This window comes from Miniopterus natalensis, chromosome 17, assembly GCF_054644295.1.
Source record: "Miniopterus natalensis isolate mMinNat1 chromosome 17, mMinNat1.hap1, whole genome shotgun sequence".
NCBI classification, from domain to species: domain Eukaryota; kingdom Metazoa; phylum Chordata; class Mammalia; order Chiroptera; family Miniopteridae; genus Miniopterus; species Miniopterus natalensis.
In genome coordinates this window covers 25892585-25919492 of record NC_142097.1, presented here as the reverse complement: position 1 = coordinate 25919492, position 26908 = coordinate 25892585, and the positions used below count along the sequence as shown (strand labels likewise).

At 40.2% G+C, this 26908-nt stretch overlaps 1 protein-coding gene across 1 annotated transcript; it reads right to left on the bottom strand.

Moving 5' to 3' along the window:
• Positions 1-626: 626 nt before the first annotated feature.
• On the bottom strand, positions 627-26585 carry KPNB1 (karyopherin subunit beta 1). The gene is made up of 22 exons (XM_087826161.1): positions 26478-26585; positions 26317-26375; positions 24062-24244; positions 20802-21002; positions 19715-19867; positions 17746-17805; positions 17173-17262; positions 16730-16840; positions 15882-15983; positions 13791-14015; positions 12760-12951; positions 11876-12006; positions 9747-9894; positions 8785-8856; positions 7328-7472; positions 6078-6160; positions 4870-4977; positions 4316-4459; positions 4098-4203; positions 3346-3460; positions 2543-2704; positions 627-1813 (listed from the first exon to the last, which is right to left on the bottom strand). Coding segments are annotated over exons 1-22 (2631 nt in total). The 5' UTR covers positions 26518-26585; the 3' UTR covers positions 627-1812.
• Positions 26586-26908: the final 323 nt, after the last annotated feature.

The window sequence follows — 26908 nt, the reverse complement described above, 5'->3', positions numbered from 1 at the left end:
CCATATGGATGGGCAAAACTGAGCTAAACCCACTTATGAATGGAAGGCTTGAACAGGGAGGGGGAAATGGCAGAGAAATACATTAAGACCCTATTTTTTGCTAGAATGAAAATGAAAGTGGGAATTTAGTTTTCAATCCTCCAAATACTAGGAAGCATTTAAAAATCTTCCTTGGTGTTTTTGAAAGCAGCATATTCAAAATGCCAGCAAAAACTCTTCTAATAACTGCAAAACCAGAAGAGGACCAAAGCTCATCAACATCCCTTATTGCTGAAAGATTCTAAAACCCAAATTCAGGGTGCCCTGTTCCCTGTGTAAAAGGGAAAATAATTAAGTCTGATTTATGGTTATCACAGCACATCACACTTTTAAAAAAATATTAAAGCGTGTGGCCAGGGGAATGTTTGACACCATTTTATTAATCTCGAACTTCAGTGGAAAAATATAACCTTTTTCAAGTGCCACTTTCATCACAGGAGTTCTAGTCTATATACATATATATATATGTATATATATACTTAAATATATACATATATATATACACATAGTTGGTTAGTTGGTTTTGAAGTGCAGCAAGAGACCAATACCGCATTGCAGTCAATCAAATAAGAGAACAGAAGGCCAAGCAGTTTCCAAATGGTTATTTTATCACATTGTTTGAACATTAAATTTATCCTTGTTTGCAATCCAAAATAGTTACCTGAAGTTTGCTGTGTGTGTGTGTTTACTTTATTGTATATTTGTTTTCTAAATTCTTTGGCACAATTTTCTGAGGGTGTTCAGACTGCCTTGATACATGTCAGAAGAGAACTTTTCTTTTGTGCTGCCAATCTGAGCATTTAAATTTTGGTTTGTTTGGGTTGTGGCTTTTGTTTTTGAAGTCTGCATTCTTTATTTGTAACAATTGTATTTGTATTTTTTCTATATCCTCTAACTCCAGAGCTTTCTTTTTCTCCCCCCTCCCCCCAAATTCTACATTCACAGTTGAACCATATTATTAGAAAAGGCGCCTTGATGAAATAGATCAGGATGGGAGCTCTGAACATTCGTCAGTGTTTTCCCTAAAAGATAATTAAAAAACAAAACAAAAAACGAAACCTAAAGAGCGTCTTTCCCTTTTTTTTTTTTTTACATCTCTTGTGCTGCATCAGTAGACAGAACTTCGGTTAGTTTTATGAAATGCAATGTCTAACCCCTTTTTTTCTGGGAAAAAGAAACTGCAATGACTTGAAGTTGAGAATGTGGATACCGCCTCACTCACACACACTCATTCTCAGACTGTAAAGAATCCTTCACCCTCCTTTTAGCTGACACACATACAGTACCGTGTGGCAAAGGTACACCAAAGGTGGGCTCCAGACCCAGGCTCCATCTTTCTTATCAGTAGCAAAGGCCAGGCTGCCTTTTACAACAAAGCACCACAGCTGAACCCAGTCCCTCCTCCTCGCGCAAACTAGTCATCCCACTCAACACCGGCCTAAAGACAGAAAAGCTAGTGCTAGCCTCTCCTGGGAAGAGACAGCTTTTCTTTTTTTTAAGCAAGTAAATCCATCGTTTTTTCTCTCTTCCAAGATGGCCGACGTTATGGTTTTCTACGAAGTCAGTGCTTACTTAGCTCACTAACAGCACTGCTGTTGGCGGCTGCGGCTGCTGCTGTGGCAGGATTTTCAATGTGGTGTGTTTTCAAGCCTCACTCACTCATCCTCTCATTCCCAAACATTCAGCATCCGTGCACACTCCTCACTTCCGGGTTTTTCAAAAGATTGGAGATTTCCAGTGGGGGTCTCAGGTTATCATCCCAATGGTAACAGATCTAAAAACAGATGGAAAAAAGGTCAATCTTTGAGATCAAATACAGCTGGTAGAGTCAAACATCTCTCTGATTCCTACAATTAATTGCTCAGAGGCCAGAATGGAATTTGTCGACTTTTCAAGGACTGATTTGTCTTCTCTTCCTATGTGCAATTTACCTACTTTCATTAGCACCTACATCAGAGGGTGGGAGGGGAAGTAAAAAGACAAAACTCAAAATAGACAATTTTACTGAGATCTGTAAAGTGAGATAACTGAGTATGAGAGGAAAATAAATTAAAACTACATTGCCAGGCAGGACACACACAACTCTGACTTCGGGTATCTTCTGTAGAGCTAAGCAATGTCCAAAAGCAGTGCAGTCAAGAAAGAAAAGGGCATGGGGAAGGGAATAGTAGAAAAGGGAATTATGGGGAAAATGCCATTATTGATGACTTTATTAAGGCCCAAAATAATGTGGGAACTTCAGTGAATTCTAATTATATTAGTCCTGTTCATCATCACGAGGAATAAAATATTTGGCTCAAGGAAAGACTGAGGTTGTCTGACCCTTCCACTAGCCACTGGAACAAGGCTTAGGAACAAAGGCCCAGCTCAGAAGCACATACATGGGAAAAGAGTACAAAACAAAATACCAAATGAAAGGCAGTCTTGTCAGAACAATCTAAATAAAATGCTCCCTTCTCCCCAAGAAAGTGCAAGAAAGAGGGCAGTAAAGACAAGCTCTTACCAAGCTTGGTTCTTCAGTTTCCTCAGTTCTTTTGTTGCCCATGTAGCAAGGGTTTTTGCTTTGTTAGTCTTTGATCTCCGTCCTTCAGTTAACAGTTCATGGATCATTGGCCTAGCTTCTACTAATTTCAGTACATCTTTCCCAAATGCTGTACATAAGTCCCTGTACAAAATAAACACATCTGAAAATGAGCTCCTGGCCTGGTACGAATATTATGTACTGAGCCTCCCAAACCAGTGTTTAGCTAGCTATGAGTTTCTTCTATCACCCACTTTTATAAACCAAAAGAAATCTTATAAATACTTAAATCCAACACCTGCCCTAAACAGATGAAAAACTGAGGTCTTACAGAGGTAGAAAGACTTATTCAGGTCACTCCACAGTTACTTCACAGTAAAATGTGAACTAGAACGCAAGTCTTGGGGCTTTTCAAGACCAATATTCTTTCTTCAAATGCCTCAGGAACACTTAATAGAGGCTAAGCAGGCAATTCTGACCAACATCAGAATATGGGATGGACAGAGATCTGATGCTAGTTTTATACCTAAGAAGTCACTTTATAAGGAGTTTAGTGGGGATATTAGAAATCTGGAGGGTCTGAAATGAGGCTCAAGTTAATGTCTTGAATGAATGATCATTTGTGAAAACTCAAAACATGACACCATGGGTTCTATGAAAGAAATCTTCTCTGTACCGAAGAAGTGGATAATTACCATCTAGTCTACTCCCCACAATTGTTTTTACATGGCCTCTCACTTCCCATCAGAAGTTAAAGTTAGCTACTGGAAGCGGGTATAACCTACCCTATCAGTCCAGCAGCACAAGCTACGACTCCGTCTGTATGATCCTCATCCCCAGCAATGTGGTCAATGAAAGACAGAATAAATTCTACTCTGGGTTGTACGAGCATCACATCCGCTATAAAAGAAAGAGATGATCTGGTAAACTTGTCCCACATCTGGCAGGACTACACCCCATTTCAAAATTTCCAAATACTCTAATCCCACGAGGCAGGTGTCAAGCTGAAGAATTAGTTGCATATAATTATACCAAAGTATTATTTCTCAGATTAAGGTGCCATTTCTCAAGTCAAAAGTAGTAGATGTTCCAATTCTTTTAAGCTGACATAATAAAGAACAAAGCCCGTGATATCAAAGGGATAAAGGACAAACATCTCCTCAATCAATAATAGAAACATCAGGTGATAGAGGAAATCTGATCCCCTAATCACTGAATTCAGTTGCAAGAGGGGGTGGGGTATGGATCAACAACTGTCACTCACGGGTGGTGCAGATGCAACCAGCACCAACAGCCTTGCTGTATCTCATCCCTTGTAATGTTCAAGAAATGGGAGACAAAGTAGCAAAGGAAGAAGGAACAGAAATAATAAATCTGTACTCTCCCCCAAAGCTACTTGCTTCATTAGGGCCCAGTTCCTTTTTCTCCCCTTCCTTTAAGCAATAGATCCTAGTTTGTAAGTAAGCTACAGATTGAAAGACACAGCCCATTTGGCTAACTGCACCCTGGACTATGTAAATTTGGTTGTATACTCAACGGTGTACGTTCTCCTGGTCTCCCTTTAATCCCTGGACAATTCCGGTATAGGCTTCCAAGCAGCCTTCCCTTAGCTCATTCAGATAATCCACCATGTCATAGTCTGACTGTAAGACATAAAGAAAAGAATTTTCATCATATTGATCACTTTTATAGTATGCTTGTCAAGAGTTCTGTTCCTCCAATCAGGGTTGGACTGAAAGATAGCTTTGAGCTTACCTTGTCCACCTGGGCTTGGGAAGCCTGCTGAAGAGTATTCAATACAACCTCTAGGTATTTTTTAAACTCTCCACCAATAGCAAGGGCAATATCACCAAACACTGACAGGATCTGTGGCTTCACAGACCTGTGGACATTTTCATTCTGACAAGGAAAAATAACCAGGAAAAGCAAATTATTAAAGGTCACAATCTGTTCTGTCCAAAGACACAAACTTTAAAAAAAAAAAAACAAAAAAAAACTATTACTATGCTGGGCAAATACATACAAATTAACAATGGTTCTCTCTGGATAGAGGGAACATATATCTACTTTTCCTTGGCATTTTACTGGTTTTCGTCCCCAAGTTCCATGCATTGAGCATGCATTTTTTAATTTTATAATTTTACTTGTAGAATCATCTTGTGAAAACAAACAATTCCTTTCTTCATAAGCCCACAGCCAACATTCTGGGAAACTAAAGCTCCCTATCATGGATCTTGGTGTTTAACCATCTTTCCAGCTGATGAGTTCTTCAAACGCTGGTAAATTAGATTGTGTGTGTAGACACTCACCCCCAAGTTCTCCAGCAGAAGCTGCATCACCTCGTCACAGAAAGGTAAGATGTTGGATTGCAGGGCACGGCACAAGTCTCCCACTAAGCCCACAGCTGCCAAACAAACCTGCAAAGCAGCAAAAAAATGATCTCTCAAACAGAAAAGACTACCTGCAAGCAGCGGTAAGGCATTACTTTTACCTCACTGCTGGTCCTTTACCACTTGAACCTAGAGTCAAAGAAAAAAAAAATCCTTCCTCTCTGAGATTTAACAAATATGGCAGGAAGAGAACTAAGACTATGAGATATCATTAAGAAAAGACAATATTCACTAGGGATGGTAGTGGCTAAGGCAGGTGGTTAAAAAAAAAAAAAAAAAGCCCTGCCACTCAGGCACTACTGTTTGGGTACCTCCAATATCCTGTTTCTCACTGACTACTTTTAATTCAGACACTCAGAGAAACAAATAAAATTGCTCAATTCTTGGGTCGATACAGAGGGAAGAACCACCTGTGCTACAGGAAACTGAGTTTGTGCCACAATGACTATCAGGTATAAATGAGAACATAAATGTATTATAACTGATCCTTGAATGATGTGGGGGTTGGGGTTCCAACCCTGGCAAAGACGAAAATCCGGGCATCACTTTTTCACAACACTGAAGTACACTGCAATGGCAACAAAGGTAGCCATGAAATTATATTATTATTTTTAAAACATATCTTTATTGATTTCAGAGAGAGGAAAGGAGAGGGATAGAGAGAAAGAAACACCAATGATGGGCGTGTCATTGATCGGCTGTCTCCTGCACACCCCTGACTGGGGATCGAGCCTGCAACCCAAGCATGTGCCCTGACTGGGAATTGAACCATGATCTTCTGGATCCTAGGTCGATGCTCAACCGCTGAGCCAAGCCCGGCCAGGTGAAATTATTACAGTAATACAGTGTGTGCTTCAGTTAATTTCATAGTTATTTAATACTGCATCTTTATGTTTACATTTCTCGACTGAATGACACCATGTACAAATCTGTGTACATAAGTTTTGAAATTTTAACTTTTCATAATAGACTTAAGTTTTATGATAGTAAATGATAAAATAAAATAGTCTCTACGTTTTATGCATTCATGACATACCAAATTTTATTTTAATTTTTCAATATTTCTAAGCCATGGGGTCCGTGTCTGAGTTAAAAAGGCCAACTATGTTTTAAAGTGCACAGCCTACCTGGTATTCAGCATAATTTTTCAATCCAATGCCCAGGAAGGGTTTAAAGGCCTCCATGTACTTTAGGAATTCACCACCCAACACTGTAAACAAACAAACGATTACTACCACAGGATATCAAAGAAATGGGCAAAAATAACCATCTCAGCTCTCCCAAAATATGTTCACTCCACTCAACAGATTAGGTAGAATGTGAGTTAATTACTCACTTTATCATGAAGAGATTAAGGCTTCCTCAAACCAAATTTTAACTGCCGAAAGGGCCTAGTTCTTGGGCCCTGGAGATAATGCCACATTGCCACAGAATAGGATCTCACTCTGGCTCAACCAAGTGGTATGGCCCTGAAGGAATGTCAAAGTTAATTTGAATTGGCTGGGCTAGCAATATTGCCTCTTGTCTACCTCTTCTGATTGTAGCATGTCCTCTTTGGAAGCCAGCTTAAAATTGGGTCCCCAGGCAATTCCATTAAGGACTTACTTAAGCTAGTCAGGAAAAGCAGACTGGGCTTCATATCCAAATCAGCCACTCCAGGAGCCAAAACGAACTGCTATGTTCTGTTATGGTGGTCACATGATGCCAGATCAATTAGGGATATGCTCTTTAAGCTAGAAATAGGTCTGGTCCTCAGGGGAGTGATTCTCAGGTAATGGCCTTAGTAGTACACCTTACAGGCTACCTCTGAAGAAGCATTCCAGGTTTCTAAAGTGCTCTTTAATGACCCTTCAAAGAGTCTTTAAGTCTGACATGGCTTCCCCAAAGCAATTATGTGTAGTGAGATATGTAACAACCAGAAATTCTTAGAACTCACTCAGTATTTCATTCCATCCCATACCAGGCACTATGATGTGTCAACCCGAGTCCAAAGTGTTACAACCCAAACAGCAGGTACCAAGTGCCAGGAAAGAAAACAGTAACCTTTGCTTCCTCCATCCCTGATAGGCGTCAAACCTCAATAAATCAAGTAGACTTTCAGGGAAAAAAGAAACCTGATACACATGAGGTAGACATGATCCCCGCCCCCCCCCCAAAAGTTATCAAGAGTTGCAAACTGGCTCCCCATTTAATTCAAGGAGAGTGAGTGGCAAGAAATCATGCACAGATTTACAATTATGTTCATTTGAACTTTGAACTGACTCACACTGCAGTAAATGAGAAAACAGAACTATGCTTTCCACAATAAAAAATTCTTCATGGCCATTGTAGCTCTTGCTTTCTAAAAACATTCCCTGCCGGATTTTGGCTCACTGACCTTCCACTAGTGTGCTAACTGCCATTAGGGCATCCTCTTGAACTCCCCCAGACCCAGCCGTGCTTTGGAACATCCTTAACAGGGAGGCCATGACGACATCAGAGATCTGCAAAGCATCTTGATGTTGCACTTTCCGAAGAACATTCTGTGAAATGAACTAGAGTTCAGGATCTGTTGATTCCAAACCCTCTAATCAGAACTCGGTACCTTTTTAAAATCAAGTAAGTCCCCTGAAATTTTTTCTCATTTTTAAAAAGCCAAATATACCTTTTATGCTCAAATGTTTTGATAGTGCAAATCATTTCCAACATACGTTCTAATATCCCTTTTATTTCCCAATTCAGAACACAAAAAGATGATCTTCCATGGTGCATAAAACAATCTCTTTTCCCCTCCTCCCCCCTTCCACTCTCTGAAAATCAATGGAAAAAATATCCTTAGATGAAGGTGAAAGATCATGTCATAGTAACCTTACTCATAAAACAAAAAAACCCCACAACCCTTCATATATCCTAATTCATTTACAGGTAACGGTCAAGAAACATTCTTGATAAAATGAAGCCAACCTGACCTTTCCTAATTTAATATTCCTCCAACTTCCCTCCTTACCCTTAATTTGTCTCAGCTAATGTTACTGAATCATTCCTGTATTTGATGAATAAGGAAATACCTCAACAGTCATAAAAAAATTAAATTTGAAGAAAGAGGGGAGTTCACAGGTAAGATTACCTAGTAAGCATCACCCAATACTAAAATATAGTACCAACCTAAGCATTGACAAGTTCCAGGGTTTTCCTGTTCTTTGGTAAAAAAAAAAAAAAAAAATCCTCAGCCACTGCATGACTTGAGTCATGAATGAGGAGTGACATTTTATTTTAATTATCCTGTCCTTTCAGAAAAAGTCTACTGTGAACACTAGGTACTATAAATGATATAAATTAATAAAGTTCCGAGCAGCAACTGCTGTTTCAAAAAATGACAGAAACTCAAGGCTTTATTTTTAGCTGGGTGAACTATAGCTGGGAACCAAATCTGACTGGGCTATATATACTTGGAAAACCCAATGAAAATCAGATTAAAAGTAGCCCCAACACAAAACAGTTATAAAGAGGCATTCTTATCAGCCTGCCGAGATCTTGCTTCCAGGTGTATCCTGTTTGACTCAAGTAAATTCATAAAAATTCAAATAAACAAAAAACACCACACAGCAGGGAGGACCATCATAAACCAAGCAGTTTCCTTCCCTACACTGTGCAAAAGACAAATTTCGTCTTTATGGACAGAGAAAGGAAACTTAAAAATTATTCTCCCAATCAATCACAGACCAAGTCATTTAGAGAAGAGCTTCTGATCAGATCATCACCATCTATACCATTTCAGAGTTCTGGGGGTACATAAACTTGTTATCCCAGGATACGACTCTTTTCCTTGGAGAGAGTGATATGGCACCATCATACCTGAAGAGTTGCACAGAGTAAAGACTGAAGGTCATTGAACTGGATCCTATCCGATGTGCTCTGGATATGTGACTACAGGGGGGGGAAAAAAATCATCATGTTCTGAATAAACACCTTTAAATTTTTTTGTTAAAAAATACATTTTTATTGATTTCAGGGAGAGGGAGGGAGACAGAATCATCAATGATGAGAGAATCATCATTGATTCGCTGCCTGCTGCCTCCTGCATGCTCTCGACTGGGGATCTAGCCCCACAACCCAGGCATGTGCCCTGACTGGGAATCGAATGGCAATCTCCTGGATCCTAGGTCGATGCTCAACCCGAGCCATGCCCGGTGGGCTGAATAAACACCTCTTAAAGAGGCTCTAGCCCAGCCGGGCGTGGCTCAGCGGTTGAGCGTCGACCTAGGATCCAGGCGATCGGGGTTCGATTCCCGGTCGGGGCACATGCCCGGGTTGCGGGCTCAATCAATGACTCTCTCATCATTGATGTTTGTGTCTCTCTCTCCCTCGCCTTTCCTCTCTCTGAAATTAATAAAGATATATTAAAAAAAGGCTCTACTATGCTAATGTAGGAAAGTAAATAAAATGTAACACATGTGCCCTGGCCAGGTAGCTCTGTTGCTTAGAGCATCCTACCGATACACCAAGGTTGTGGGTTTGATCCCAGGTCAGGGCACTTACAAGAAGCAACCAAAGAATGCATAAACAAGTGAAACAACAAATCGATGTTTCTTTCTCCCCCACCCAAGTGAATAAACAATAAAAAATAGAACACATGTATTAGTAAATTTCACAAGCCATACAAATTTTAAGTGATAACACTTTTTTGCATAAACCTTATATCTTTCTGAAAAAATATATACTTAAATACTATAGAGAGAACCGCCTTGAAAACAAAGCTACATGTTAGAAGTACTGCACCCTTCCTGCCAATAAGCCAGGAATGTCCTAAGTCTAACCTCCATCTGAAGCACTTGCTGAAGTCGTTCCATAATGACTAGAGTAGTTTTCTGAACTGCAGGGTAACAATCCTTGGCACTGTTTTTCACAATTTCCATCAGAGATTCATATGCAGAACTCCTCAGGTTGTTCTGGTGTCCATCAGGTCTGTAAAGAAAATATCGCAAAAAGTTTAAAGTTCCAATTGAGAAAAAACAGAGAAATTGTTATAATGTAGATACTGTCTCATCAAAAATAAGAACTCAGGCCCTGGCTGCTGTGGCTCATTTGGCTGAGCGTCATCCTATGCACCAAAAGTTCAATTCCCAGTCAGGGCACATATGCAGGCTGCAGGTTCAATCCCTGGTCGGGGTGTGTGTGAGAGGTGGCCAATCAATGTTTCTCTCTCACATTGATGATTGTTCCCCCCCCCAAATCAGTAAAAATATATCTAAAAAAATAAAAAGTAGCCTGGCCGGTGTGGCTCAGTGGCTGAGCACTGACTCATGAACCTGGAGGTCTCAGTTCAATTCCTGGTTGGGGCATGTGCCCAGGTTGCGGGCCCCATCCCTGGGGGGGAGGTGTCCATGCAGGAGGCAGCTGAACGATGTCCTGCTCTTACATCGATGTTTCTCTCTCCCTCTCTCTGAAATCAATAAAATTAAAAATAAAAAATAGCCTGGCCAGGCGTGGCTCAGCGGTTGAGTGTCAACCTAGGATCCAGGCAATCAGGGTTCGATTCCCGGTCAGGGCACATGCCCGGGATGCGGGCTCGATCAATGATTCTCTCATCATTGATGTTTCTATATCTCTCTCTCCCTCTCCCTTCCTCTCTCTGAAATCAGTAAAGATATATTTAAAAGTGATAATAAAGTAAAAAAATAAAAATAATAAAAAATAGCCCTAGCCAGTTTGGCTCAGAGCTTTGGCCCATGGACTAAAGGGTCCTAGGTTCAATTCCAGCCAAGGGAATGTACCTCGGTTGCAGGTTCGATCCCTGGCCCTGGTTGGGGCATGTCCAGGAGGCAACCAATCAATGTGTCTCTCTTACATCGATCTTTCTCTCTCTGAGAAAAGCAATGGAAAAAATGTCCTTGGGAGAGGATTTTAACAAGTAAAATTTTGTTTCAACCATTAGAAGAAAAAAAAAGAACTCAGAAACCAGTATGGTGGTAGACCTACTTGAGTTTGGCAACAAAATAAGGCAGGAAATAAATTTTCAACCTTTGAGCCAATGGCTATGTCCATTATGGTCTCCAGACTTGGTTAAACTTTAGAATGACCCTTTTGGAAACGGGCTAAAATTATAGGGAAAAATTGCCCTAGCCGGTCTGGCTTTGGGTTAGAGCGCTGTCCTTAGAACTGAAGGATCCCAAGTTCAACCCCAGGTGTGTGTGGGAGGCAACCAATTGATGTGTCTCTCTCCCTTCCACTCTCTCTGAAAAGCAATGGAAAAAAATCCTCGGGTGAGATTAAAAAATATATATATAGGAAAAAATGAGATTAAAATAATAAAGAACCTATGTGGACAATTAAAGAGGCTGCCTAAATAGCTAAGGAAAAGGTATCTAAATTTTCTTCATTCATCTGTGAGAAATGCCTTTATATATAATCTTGAACAGAGAAGTAGTAATGAACTAGGTAAGCATGGAAGAATTTATACACAGCCCTCTTCCTTAATGGCTTCTTTTAAGAATGGCTTTAGTAAATATAGCTCACACAAAACCAAAATAAATCAAGGTTGTCCCCAATTTATAACCCCTTGAGACTACATTTCAAAGCTCATTTACAAAACAACTGCATTTAATGACAAGTTCTGCATCCAATATCATAAATGGCAATTAATGACCCCGTGTGGCAACTAGTAACAAGAGATACTAGTTCTCTTATACCATAATCAAACAGTCCTGATAACTGTAGGCACTGCAAAATGAAGGAATCTCTCCAGATTAATTACTCTTTAAGTACAGAAATGAGACCATTTTCTGACTTTGTATGCTAAACAATTCTAGTTACATTTCTTTCTCTCTCTTAAATTATAGGAATCTTTAATTCCTATTACAATGTTTCTATGATTAGGTTAGATAGCCTCCTCCCACCCTCCCCAGAAGGCAGGAGTCAAATGCAAAGACATCTAGTAACAAGTTACCTATCTGTGGTCTCCAGAAGCTTCTGAACTATGAGTTCAAAAGAAGACGACAAGCAATATGTAGCTGGTTCTTCCTGATCATCAGCTACGTCTGCAGCTTCATAAGCAGCTTCAGCCAGACTAGAGAAAGCCTTAAAAACCAGAGAGAGTTAATACTAGCCCTGAAGAGAACCCCACCCCAGGATTACCTCATTTTTCCTTAAGATACCTTGGGCAGTGCTCCTCTCCCACTGATCTAATAAATCAATGCTAGTGAATCTTCAACTTTTTCTGTCAATGTCATCTCAAAACATTTTATAGGGATCCTTAAAATTAAATGTTTATTGTTTGTCCTGCCCAAAACTCTCTAAGCAGCAGAGCACTTTCACCTACCACAAATGCCTGCCACTTCTACTTCTAATCACAGAAAAGCTTTTAGCCCCCACTCTTTTCCTCATTTGAACTTCCTCCCCCACACCCCCAGATGTCCCTAGTGACTGAACTACATTCAGCCTATACTGACTCAGCACTTAGACCGCCTACCTTCCTTTCCTCTTGCCCCCTTCTCAGCAATTGTACTTTTTGTAGCCAGCAACTCTCTAATCAAAATTTCTTGTCCCCAAGCAACTGAAGGAAAAAAAAAAATGAGTCCAGATAGTTTTCCCACTGGGTTAGCATGACTGTTCTAAATGGTTCAGGAACCAGTCACCATGAGTCAACAGCTCCTACTGGCTCATGCAATTAACATCTCCCCCACATTTTAATTGAAGAAATTAGAAAGGAGATGCTATTCAGAAAAAGCCTTCCACTGAGGCAGACCCATTTCTCTCCCATACCTCATACTTCCTTGCCAATGGTTCCTCCAAGATCCTTATCTCACCAAGAAAAGAAAAAAAATCCCTTACCCAGCACACATTTGAAGCCACTCTGGGTTCAGCACTGAGGCCCTCGATCAGACACTGCAGCAGGGGAGTCAGGTAGACATCATTGATGGCAGCTTCAGGGAGCAGTTCACAAATTCTGCCCACAGTCCATGCAGTTGTATCTCTAACAACTACACTGGGGTCTTTCATTAATTCTATTAGGGTAGGCATAGCCTGAAAATACAATAGTTATTAGCAAGGCAAAACAAAGATTAAAACTCATGTTGACTAATATCTCAGGAAATTCTGATGGTTAAGTTTTAACTCAAAATATCAAAACATTTTTGTCATTTTAAAGACATACTTGTCTAAGACCCAGTAACATAATAAAAGTAAAAAGAAAAGTGAAAAATTCCCTCTCTCTTCACCAAATCCCGGTATACAGTTTTATTAAGGGTTTGGTATGAAATTTTTAGCAAGCAGGCCTTACTAAATTACTTGGGTCGAGATTCCAGGAAGTAGCTGTGATGGCACCTGGCTACACACTGAAAGGTTCTGTTCTGTATGTACTAAACTAAGATTTCAGTCAATTTTAATAGTGTAATAAGTATGATATTTCCATAAAAGTTCTTATTACATAAATGGCATTTTGTCCTAAGGACAGAATAATCACATCATTAAAAATTATAAAGAATGTTTATAATATAGCATTAAGAGAAAAAACAAGTTATAAGACTATTTGCACAGTAAGATCTCCATTCTGTTGCACATATATGCATACTGGAAAAGGCTGCAAGGATAAATACCAAAGTTTGAATGTTATCCCTAGGCAATGGGATTATAGGTGACTTGTTTATTTTGGCTTTTGCATTATCCAAAAGTCATATCTTTTGTAATTAAAAAGAAAAAAAAGTTAAATATGTTTTACCCTTTATTGTCAGCAAATAGCTATCTAGAAATAATCTTTGTGGATGACTACTGACGGCTTTTAAAATAAGGGCACACTTTCAAGCAAAAAGTTTAAATAAACAAGCAATATCTCACTTCCCATCCCAAAACTTCCTCAGCTTCACCTGTATAACTAGTGGTTTGAGCTGATTGGGCTCTGGTCCTTCCAAAATACAGCCGAAAGCCATCACAGCTGCATCCCGGTACCGCCAATCAGGGTTCTTGATGTGTTCTTTAATGAAGGGTAGGACATGGGGGACAATGTCATCTTCACAGCAGGTGGCCAGAAGCATGAGGCACACCCCGGCCGCTTTGCAGGGGTTCCAATCATCATCATCATCATTTTCATCCTGAAGAAAGAGTGTAACACTACTTAGGTTTGTTTAAAAATCACTTTAACTCACAAGGTACTCCAACTATTCCCAAGTGTCATTAGAACTTAAGCTTTAGGGATGGAAATAAAACACAAAACCTTTGTATTTTATTCTCGTCCACAAAGATTCATCACAGCACAGACTCTGTTAAACAAGATCCAGATGGAGGGAAGAGCCACTCAAGTACCACACAACGAATGAGATGAACAAACTTCAACTACATGAACCAAGAAGGACGATCTCAGACTTAGAGAGCAAAAGGCAAAACAAAAGCGTGTATGCTGTATGATTCTAGTTACGTAAGTTCAAAAACCAATCAAAATTAATCTATGGAGTTAATGCCTAGAAAGAACACATGAGGAGGTCTTCTGGTGTGCTAGTAATTGTCATATTTCAATAAAAAGTTAAACAAAAAAAGATTCCATTCAGAGCTCCTGTGAAATCAGAATTTAAGTTTTATCTTTTCTTATTGTTGCCATTCACATACATAGTAGTTTAAGGCAGGATGCCTATGCAGTTTTAGGTAATTACCTAAAGAATGATTTTTTTTCATAACAAGAAAAGCACAACCAAAATACACAAAAGCAAAGACACTAAGGTCAAAAGATAAAAAATAGCAACTATAAAACTGAAAGATGAGCCCAGCCGGGCGTGGCTCAGCGGCTGAGTGTCGACCTAGGATCCAAGCGATCAGGGTTCGATTCCTGGTCAGGGCACATGCCCGGGTTGAGGGCTTCATCTCCAATGATTCTCTCATCATTGATGTTTCTATCTCTCCCCCCTCTCCCTTCCTCTTTCTGAAATCAATAAAGATATAGTAAAAAAAACAAAAACTGAAAGATGAGATGAAATTTTAAGGGAACACCCAGTCCATTTCAAACCACACACATCGCCACTTATCTTCTGAGATTGAAAGACATGTACCTCCTTTAAACAAATTACATTCTTGCGTACAATGACACTTTGCTGGAAGTTATAGCACTGCTGCCTCAGAGCACTGCCAACTCTTTGGTAACATTTTGCATGCACCAGAAGAAATGAGGCAATAGAAACAATTTTTCTAAACACCTCACCAAGGAAAACTGTAAGGCAAAAATTCAAAAGGGAATGACTGCAACCAAGATCCACTTCATATAAAATAATTTCTGTATTTACTCATTAGATCCAAGTCCTTTTAAAAAATGTTTTTATTGATCTGATAGAGAGGAAGGGAGAGGGAGAGATAGAAATATCAACAATGCTAGAGAATCACCAATCAGCTACCTCCTGCACATCCCCTACTAGGGGATCGAGCCCACAACCTGGACATGTGCCCTGACCAGGAATTGAACTGTGACAGCCTGGTTCATGGGCCAACGCTCAACCACTGAGGCACACAGGCCCGGCTAGATCGAATAACTCTTGCCTGCTGGTGTTGCTCAGTGGTTCAGTGTTGACCCACGAACCTGGTTCAATTCCCAGTCAGGATACATGCTTGAGTTTCAGGCTCCATCCCCAGCAGGAGATATGAGGAAGGCAGCCAATTGATGATTCTCTCTCATCACTGACGTTTCTATCTCTCTCTCCCTTCCTTGCTCTGAAATCAATAAAAACATATTAAAAAATAAAAAGTACTTTATAGCACTCAGAGCAGTACAGTATGTGGTTCATTCCTGATCAACTGAAAAGTTCTCCTTTACAAACAACTCAGAGCCTAGAGGATCTTACAGATCTAGCGCAGTGGTTCCTGAGTCATCTGTATCAGAATATCTAGCTGAGTTCCTTCATGGAAACTGTTTCAGAGCAAACCAACCCATAACAAGGTTTCATAGCTTACCTGGATAGAACTGGACGAGAACTCACCTGTTTAGTTAGTGTCTGTGTGAGGATTGGAACCAGGTACTGTAGTGCTCCCTTGGCATAAAACTTGCTGGTGTGCTCAGGGGGCCGTCCTTGTTCTGCTGCCTGAGGACAAACATAAAGCAAATTCTGGACTGCAACAAACAAGCTATGATACTAAGGCATACAGTGAGAGCTGCCCAGGGGTCTGTATAGAAATATGTGGAACAAACGGAAGCATTTGCTGTGATCTTTGAAGGCATTTATTTTTTGGTCTACTTCAGTGAGATTATTTAAGGCCTTAAAGGACCAGAGCAACCTTAAGAATTACATTCTTTCTTCACAAGCTCAATTCATATTAATGCAATGTCATCTACGTAACCTTAAAAATGTCAAAAATAAAACTTTGTTTTTTGAAGTACATAAAAAAAATCAAGATAGGAAACAGAGCTTGAATTCAAAGATTGCAAGTGCAGAACAAACACCTTTTTCTATACCGAATTCCTTCACTGATCGATTTCTACATCCCATACTTGCATTAGAACTTCCAAAAGGAAATACTATACAGATATCACTTTGTTGAACTGTAATTGCCTGCTGCCCCCTAGTGTTCACAGTACTAATTAAAGTACTTAAAATAAATCATCCCTGACTGGGAGAAACATGAGATGCCACATTATTGATCCATCTCCCTAATAAGGGGCTTTGGCTAGCAGAAAAATCAAAAGTTGTACAAATGGAAATACCCTCTAAGTCCAGTTAGAATAAAGCTTTCCCAGAGGCAAACAATCATATCCACAAGGGAGATATGTCCCAAAACCCAGTCAGAGTAACAGCTCTCCCCCCACAAACCGACTCTCTCCCAGGCTCACCTCTGAAGCCTCAATGGCCAAATCCATTTCCTCATCACAGACATTGGACCAGAACTCTATCCCTTGTAGGGCCACTTCATCAATGTCACTTTTCATTGCTTCAATTGTGATCTTAAGAGAAAAAACATGACAACCCAGGCCCCAAGTAAGTGCTGGTTCAAGTTAGACCCCTTCTCTAACCATAGACATTGAGGTTTCAAAAATGTAGATTTATAAAAGCTAGGTCTGAAATAAAAGGTAGAAAACACTCTTTTTATCATCAGAGATAACACAAGCTTTCTTGGCACACTACCAGTGAACTAAAACATAACATTGCGATTCAAGAAGTTTCCTTGATTTCATAATTGAAAGTAAAAAATTACAGAATTGACAAAAACAGCAACTAAGCACGATGGGCTTTGCAATTAACGACACGCTCAAACACATGAACTAGAAATACTTACTGCAAAAAGAGCGGGACCCATGTATGTCTCCATGTACTGATAATACAAGGACATTATTTTCACCAGATTCTGTAAGGCAGCCACTCGTACCTTTCACAAAGAGCATATTAAATGGTTTACCATTCAGTTTAGTAGCAAGACAATCTGACAAAAGTAACTACTTCAAATGGGTCAATAACCTAAAGGGTCAAGCTAGGTACATTTGGGTTATCATTCCCCCATGGAAGTGCCACTCAGACTAAATGTTACTTCCACCTGCTTCAAGGGTCAAGGTTTAGGTTACAGCAATAGCAAAGCTGCTTCAACGGCTACACTGGAAAACAATCCATTGAATAAACTATGGCAATTAAATAGTAAGGTGGATCAAAAACCATTTCTCCCTTAAACCCTTTTCAAGATGTCAACTTCTATTATGTTAACTTTCCAAGTCCTGTTCTTCCCGCTTCTCCAACATTGGAGAAAATTTCTTATTGATCAAACCTTATTTCTGAAGTCACCTGACTCCCAATATTTCAAGCTACAATGCTCAAGTTGGCATTTTCTAGGAAAGATGAAGAAAGACAGATTACTTACCCTAGTATCTGGACATTGTGTGGCTTCACAGACCACCTGCATAATAAAGTGCCTTTCGGACTGCAGAAATAAAAGACAATTAGAAGAGTATAAACCAGATATATGAAGATTGCTAGACTATCTCTTCAAGAAAAAAATCTTACTCCCTCAGGAACCCACACAATCCTGGACCAATCAAGCAGCTTTACCTTGCCCGGCCAGGCGTGGCTCAGCAGTTGAGCATTGACCTAGGATCCAGGAGATCATGGTTTGATTCCCGGTCAGGGCACATGCCCACAGGTTGTGGACTTGATCCCCAATAGGGGATGTGCAGGAGGCAGCCGATCGATGACTCTCATCATTGATGTTTCTCTCTCTCTCCCTCTCAAATCAATATAGATATATTTAAAAACAAAACAAAAAACAGCTTTACCTTGACACAATAATGGCACTATGAATGCTACAAAGTTTGCCCCCAATGTCTACTATGACCTGCCCTCAAAGGAGGTCCCTAATTTTTAATCCTCAAAATGACCTTCACTAACAAGACTTCAGGAAGAAGATAGAAAAATGTAGGTCACAGATTTTAAATAAGCATGGCTAGTTAAAAACAAAAAAAACCCACCTATAGAAGGAAAATCTGTTTCTTTGTATTTAAAAATTAAGAGAATTAAAAACATCTGCTTTGTTTCAGAGACAAAACCGGTTTTCTGGGAGGTGGCAAATCCACATCAAACGTGACAAGATATAGGAGAACAGAATAATGAACTTTATTTGCTATCGTCCTAAATCTTCTGAAATCTAAAAGGGAAACCCTTATTTTCTAAGCAATTAGAATTTCAGTTTGCCTTGGCCTTCTTTTGACCTCCCCACTTTGTCCACTGTAAGGCCAAGAAATGGTAAAAAGCCCAGCTAAAGTGTCAACATATATACAAAAATACTTTCAGACCATATGATCCAGCAATTCCACTTCTGGGTATATATCCAAAAGAACTGAAAACAGGGTCTCAAAGATACATACACCCATGTTCATAGCAGCATTATTCTCAACAGATAGAAGGTGAAAGAAAGCACCTCAAATGCCTATTGACAAATGGATAAACAAAATGTGGTATATACATATAATGGAATATTAATCAGTCTTAAAAAGGAAATAGACATGCTACAACATGCACAAAACCAAGACATTATACTAAGCCAGTCACAAAAAGGCAAATCAAATACTGTATACTCTACTTATATAAGCTAAAGTAATCACAGAAACAGAAAGTCAAGTAATCAGAAACAGAAAGTAGGAAGGTTGTTGCCAGGAATGGGGGAAGGGGAAAATGGGGAGTTTAATGGAAATAATTTCAGTTTTGCAAGATGAAAAAGTTCTGGAGATTGGGTGCAATACAATGTGAACATACTTAACACTACCAAACTGTACACTTAAAAGTGGTTAAGGTGATAAATTTTGTTATTGTCCATTTTAACACAATTAAAAATAAGTAAATGAGAAAATACTTTCAGGCAAAATAAACTGTTTATATATTTTCAAAAGCACGGCCCAATTTCTTTTTTTTTTTTTAATCCTCATCCAAGAATGTTTTTTAAAAATTGATTTTAGAGAGAAGAAGGGAGAAATGGGGGGGGGGGGGGAGAAACTTCAATGTGAGAGAAACGTTGATTGGTTTCCACCTGTACATGCCCCAACCAACTAGCCCAATTTCTGTAATTAAGGGGAAAAAGTCCCAAAGCACACTTTGGACTGCAAAAGAAAAAACCTAAGCTTAGAAACCCTTTAGGTCACATTATTCCCAAAACCCTGATAAATGGCAAACACCCATTCCATGGCCACATCTCACACAAGCGTTAACTAGAATAGAAATGAATGCTTCTAAACAAAACAGCCCTTTCTAAATCATAAACTTAAAAAGCCCCCAAAACTTTCATTTAACTCTCACCTCTCAGCCTCTGAACCTACACCTTTTTGTCAAAAGGAACTTACCTCTTTGTCAAAGTTTGCTTTGGTGAACTCCAATGAGTTCAGGAGTGCATTAGTAGCTGCTAGCTTCACATTATTACTAGGCTCTTCTTTCCTCATCCCCTGGATTATGGCAGTCAGGATCTCATTGGATTTATCTTGTAGCTGCTCTGGGTCCTGAAACGAAAAGTGCAGTGAATATAATAATGAACTCATGACTAATCAGCAGTTCTTTTAAGTGTAAAATCCACTTGAGGATTATAACTTTCTCTGATCTTTCACCACACATTTCCAATTAGGGACAAAATATCCCAGGGACTGGTAGTCCTAAATTGATCCAAAACAAATTAAACTCATCAACTTCATCTCTGACTTCTTAGCATGATTCTAGGCATGAGGTAATACCACTTTCCCATTTTGTGCAAATGGAAATGACAATGTGGGTTTTTTTTGCCCCCAGACCACCTATACCCACTGAAGTATAGCTTCAGAACATCTGAGGGAAAAGGATCAACACCTAGACACACATCTAGAGAATCTATATCCATCCATGTCAAGTGCTATGGACTTCCTTGCTTCAAGTCTGTGTATCAAAACAGATACCCCACCCCCACCCCCAAAACACCCAGACACCAAGAGTGGTAATCTCAGCAGCCACAACAGTCCTAGGAGGGCTGCATTTAACATACTGTGTTGTGGCTCCAGTGACTAAAACAATTACAAGAGCTGGGAAACTGTTTCTATAAAACAGTCAATGAAAATTTAACAAAGCATCCATGGTACACTGAGGATCTTGAGAAAGGGATCAGATCATGGATGCTCCAAAATAAAGAATATCCTTAAAAGACTAAAGTGTATGTCTCTCCAAACACATGGATTTCCACTTCGAGTTTTTGACCATCAAGCCTCTTAATTTTAGGGCATGACTAACAATGTGAGGATAAGTTAATTTAGGAGTCTAAATTAACAAATACAGCAATCTTACTTTCAAAACACTTTGCAGTAGCTTGGTTTTCTTTATGATACAGTAAAAATAATCCTCAATACCATGCACATAACAACTAAATGAAATTATAGTCACGTATGTTAGATAACACGAGGCAGCACTTACGATATCTTGGCAAATGTAACCAATAGCTTCCAATGTCGACTCTTTCATGTGCTCTGTGCTGTTAGGGTTTGTGACATTGGCCACCAGCTGAGGAATGAGTTCTGGCCACTGGTTCACTGGGATCTCTGCACAAGCAATACCAGCCACACACTGCGAGGCAGAACTCGGCCGGTAAGTTTCTGTGCCCAAAGTCTGCAAAACCTGCATGGACACACAGAAAGACAAGATGAAAGATATCAATTTCTAATACTATTTGAACACCTTTTATATTCATCTGAGTTTTCTATAACACAGAAAAGTAGAAAAAAAAAGCCAGCCTGAATAGCAACACCAGCAAAATCAACACTGCCTCCCCCATTTCCAAACGGGATTCTCCAAAGCCAGGAAACTCACTTTAATGTTCAGTGCAAGGTAGAAAAGCACCAGATAGAAAGGAGATAGATTCAAGGTGAAGGAGATAACAAAATTCATTTTCTATGTCCCTTGCTGGTGGTCTAATGGAAGGATGTTCACAGCCTTGTTTTGTGGACAGAAAGTGTGAGATTTTTAGGATGAAACTAACTCTGAGGCACTCAGGTGGATCTGATTCACAGTAGATACCGGTCTCACCTGACTCAAGGAAGAGATTTTCCTACTCATGAAATGTGTAACACACCTTCTGGTTATTGACAATTTAGCACCCTGGGTGACTTTCATAGAAAGACCTTAGTCAAGTAACATTACTAGATGCAGACATAAAGTTACTGATGCTCCCAACACTTAACTAATCCTTATTTAACTTCCAATCTGGAAGGATTTGTTCTGTTTCCCTCCAAATCAAAGAACTGTTTTCTCCACCATCAACAGATACCAAGTACTAGTCAGGCCAATTAAAAGGAAATCCACTTATCATTAAACATGTCTTGTTTGAAATGGTAATCATACAAGCATTTATGTACAGGGTAAAGGCACAGGTAAAGGATGAAGCCACAAGGAGCCCAGGGTTAATTATTACCATGATCAGCTTATTCAGTCAATGAACTCACTAAGAATCACCAGTCCACTCAAAAGGCAAACAGTTAACTGTTCCTGGCATGAACACAGAACAAAGAGTAGCTGCCAAATATTCAGGCCAACTCTGCTGACTGGGTCAGGTCACTTAGTATCCTCCTTTGTAGCTAATAATAATGAACTCCCCATCTTTCCCCCTTATACAGTATACTCCCAACAGCTCTACCCAATAACAAGCAGTTCTGATTCTAAATAAAGGTTTTGCTCTCTAGAGCATCTAAAGCTAAAATGCACTTTAACAAAACTGTATGTCAAAAGTCTAAGGGAAAGCCCAGCTGGGTAGCTGAGTTGATTAGAGTGTTGTCCCAATATGCCAAGGTTGTGGGTTCAATCCCTGGTCAGGGCACATTACAAGAATCAACCAATGAATGTATAAGTGGAACAACAAAAATGTTTCCCTCTCTCTAAAAAATAAAATAAAATAAAAATAAAAAATGGCAGGCGCTGAACAGGCACTAACCCAAGTCTAAGTAAGAACTCCAGTGCAGGGTGCTTTTGTATTAAACTACACCACCTCCTAGAACATATGAAGAGTACTGAACCCCATCTACCTTTGCACCTTTGCTCCTTTCAAACTGCTTCAAGAATTGCTATTACTTGAGGTAATTTAGAGGCTCTAAATGTCCAACTCCGGAGTACTGAGTTTTTTGTGTGTTTTTTTAAACTAGGGGTGACCCTAGTGATAATACTCAATGACCTGAAATAAGAAAAATAAGGAACTAGCTCTCAATTGTGTCCAAGACCCAGATTTCAAAAACAAAATAACCACCAGCACTGAGAAAATATTAATTACCAAATGTTCTATGAAAGGGAAAAGGTCAAGATAATCGCTAATTTTTTCTTCATGCATAAGAGCTCAACAAATTCTTATTCAAATTTTAGAAAAATTCTGGTGTTAAGAGTGATGCAACAACAAAAAAAAAGTAAGTCAGTTACAGTTCCAATTATGTCCTATCTCATTTTGGGCACTACAGTACAGGCATCAAGATTTGCAGTGATTGATGGAATAAAATTCATTTATAACAAACTGCTGAAGGGTGGATTAAAATGTTACTACATAAGCAGACTCAATGTGGATAGAAATAGTTCTATGTATTTCAAAGATGATTCAAAATAAGTTGTCTTTCATAACCTAGTTCCTTGTCATGGGTACATCCACATAAGAAAGAAGTATGTAACTAGAAAGAGAAGGTATTGCCTAAAGGGGTAGGAATTTACCTAATGCTGACACCTAGAACCAGGAAATGGCAAATATGATGTGAATAACCTAACAAGCACACATGAGGACCCCCCACTGGTTTCCCCTCAAATACCATGGACCAACGATGCTTGACATACTCTCTGTGCCTTATACATGTGGGACAGGCAGCTGAAGAGCTTCATTTAAAAAAAAAAAAAAAAAAAAAAAAGGCAAAGCACATCTGTCCATATATTCTGAATCTTTTGCTGAACCTAGAAATATGAATTTCTAATTCAACCAAAAAAAAAGTCACAGGAACTCTATGATGCAGAGTAACAAAGTACATTCAATTTTCCACAAAATTCATCAGCCTACTCTAAATGCCTTGATTAAAAGCCAGGTGTTTCTAAAGCAAGTTTTCCATAACATGTTAAATATTTGATCAAAGCATCATTAATGTCAATATTGTTTCATAAACTCTTTGGGCTTTCCTGAAAGGCCCAAGAGATGATTTAATTTCCCTTCTGACTCCACAGAGCATGCTTAAACCACTGAACGAGAACTATCTACAGCAGAATTTCAACAAGAGCTGGGTGCTATCCTACCAGAAGGATCACTTGGGAAGACAGTTTAAAAATATCCCTGAGTCTCACACTACAAATCAACATTTCTGAAGGGAGCTTGAAAACATATTATTACCAAAGTCCTTAAGGGAGTCTGATAGCCCAAGTTTGGGAACCATCAATTTGTATACTATTCCAATTCTCCAGAGTAGAAATTCTAACATCTAACTAAAGTTTCCTAAACTGCTGCAGTCTATCTCAGTTATCTGAAAAGAATTCCAATCCATTAATGGGAGTAGACAAGCTGAACTGAGACAAATCAAATACAACTTTAATCTTCAAATGAAGTTTAGGTACCAGAAAGCTATTATACCATCAGCTCTATCCCATGCAAATGATAAAAGAACTAAGGGAGATTTTTCTTGTTCTCTAGGCTACATGACCAAAAAGAGACGAAAGTTACTTACATAATTCTTGACTTCCCGTCGAGCATTAGCATCAATAGCAAGCCACCTCTGCTGATACTGTGCCTTGATATCTGGATCTTTAGATGTCAAAGAGTTCTTGATTTGTAGACCTGCTGCAACTCTGGCAACCTGACTGTTTCCTGGATTTGCTAGCACTCTGGACAGTTCCACAAGGAAAGTGGGCTGTTAAAGAGAAGATGCATTGGTGAATAAAAATATCTCTTGAGAATTTGTCAATTGAGGATAGCTTATGAAGCACCAACACACTGGGAAAAACCTAATTTTTTTTAGGACCTATCACAATATCGCAGAAGACTCCAAAATACTACTTTAAGACTCTTGTAAAAATGTTGTATTAAGGAAGTCATCCATCTACTCATGCAGCCTCAGCACTTAACAAGTTATGGATTTTCCTAGCAACATTCTTCTTAGTGCCCAAATCTTCACATTAGATCCCCCAGAATTAAAGCAAGCTTGACAATCTTAGTCAGGATTTTTTAGAATGTATCTACAACAGCACCTGGTACTCAATACTTATTTGTTGAACAAATGAATATATTAATGAATATGTTAGAATGTAAAATTTTTTTCTAAATTAAAAAAACCTTAGTCCAAAAGGAATGATACTCAGGGTGGCTTTTGATCTCATAGAAGCAGGTAATCTTGTATGAGTGGGAAATACTTAGAAACATAAAACAGACTTAGGAAACTAGTCCTCTACTTCAGTTGTGAGCATTCATCAAGTGGGGAACAATGAAAAAAGCAGTTATAGGGGCAAAAATGATAAGTACTTAGACACTGTCATGGCAAATGATTTTATATATAATAGCCAACAGTCAACACACTAACGGCTCTTACACAGTTTGGACTTGAGTTGTCCACTAAACATAGTGGATTCCAAAAAGCACTCAATGTTTTCTAACATAGAATCCCAAAACTACTCCCTTTGTTTAAAATTTTTAACACGCATTCCTCTACCCTGCAAAAAGCTTTGTCCAAAAGCTTTTCTTTTCCTGAAAAGTTAACAGGAAAAAACAAAAGCAGATAGTTTCTTACCACTAACAAGTCCTGCAATCACAGCAGAAGATAACTCTTTAAAAGTTTTATTAACTATGTACTACTAAATAACGTTAGGAATAACATAAAAGGCTTCTTGCAAATTAGCAAAAGCAGAAACAGGAATGTGCTCCAAATGGAAATATTATTAATCTATAACAGTGGAAAAAATCTTTTCTATGGAAAGTTAACGGCAAAAATAAAAATAAAAAAATCACTCAAGGGCAGTTTATATAAAATAGCCTTGTCACTATTTTTTGCTTACATTATTTGCCTAGTTAACCCAAAGAAACACATCTGGTTAGTGTTATTTAGACCTATTACATTTAAAAGATGTCAAGTATGATCCATCTTTCCCTTTGCTGCCCCATTCCCCCAAGATGAGAGGGACACAAAAGAGAAGCATTATGGGCACAGGAGATTTCAACCAATCCATCCTAAATTTTTATGCACAAGTCCATACTCTTCATTTTTCCTGTACCCCTTAAATTTGAAGTTATGAAAAAAACGAGTAACTTTCCTCTGTGATTTCATCTGGAAACAGGCCTGATCTCAAGGGTGAGCCTCAGCCTGTTGTCTGGGTACAGAGTCTCTACTCATCGAAGTAATAAAAAAAACTAAAAAAAAAAACAACTGAAAAGGAGTAATCTGGCAGGTAAGGGAGAAATATTGTCTGAACGGGTCAAGAGGCACTGGAGTGCCAGACCTGTCTATGAGCGCAGACCAAGGAAGATAGGAAAAGGTAGAGCTGAGAAGTAGGTGGAGAGAATCACAAGGGCCATGGGACAGGAAGCAGCAGCCGGCCCGGGTCGGAACAGGACGGGTAGCTGGGCTCAGAGCTTCCACATGGCCCCTAGGCCCGGCTCCCCCACCCCCACCCTTGCTGAACACGCAGCGCGGCGCAACCTAACTTCCCTTCCCTCCCTTTTTCTCCCTCCCGCTGCACCGCCGCCCTCAGGCCGCGCGGCGATTGGGCAGCAGTCACCCCGGCGCGCCGCGCCATTGGCCAGCTGCCGGGGCCCGGGGCGGGACACACCCACCGGCTTCCCGATGGCGGGGTTAGGTTGGACCGGGTGGGGGGAAGGGGGACGGGATGGGGCGGGGTGGGTTCCCGAGGCCTGGGCCTCCGGGAGGGCGGGAAGGCCTGCACGCAGGGGATGGGGAGACATAGGAATGGGGGCAGGCAGCATGGCACACACCAGGTTTTCCACGGCCGCATGCTCCAGGAACTTCTGCGCGGCTTCCAGTTCCAGCCGATCTGGGGGAAGAAAAGTGGGAAAGGGGACAGGGTCAGAGGGGCTAGGGCTTCCCTTCCCCCCACCCAGTCACCTCAGCCCGACCCCCGGCCCCCGCGTCCTACCCGGAGACACGGTCTTTTCGAGGATGGTGATCAGCTCCATGGCGGAGGTGGCAGCGGCTATTTCTCCTAAGAAGACGGTCCGGCCTCTGGGGCGGCGGCTCTAACTAGGGATGGGGGTTGGGGGTCGGGTGGGAAGGGAGGGTGGGGTGGGGGGCGGGGGTCACCACCAGCCCATTCACCGGCTCCCTCTTGTTAGTCGCTCTGGCTCCCCCTCCTTCCTCCTTTCGTTCTTTCCTCCCTCCTAATTCGCTGCTGGCGGCGGCAGCGGCGGCGGCAGCTGCTCCTCTGGCGGCGGAGGAGGGACCCCGGGGGCAGCTCAGAGCGCGGCTGGAGCTCGGGTGGCGGAGGGAGAAAGAAGGAAGGAGGCAGTAAGTGAACGGCGGCTCGCTGGGAAGGAGAGAGAGGGAGGGAGGAAGGCGGAGGGATATTCG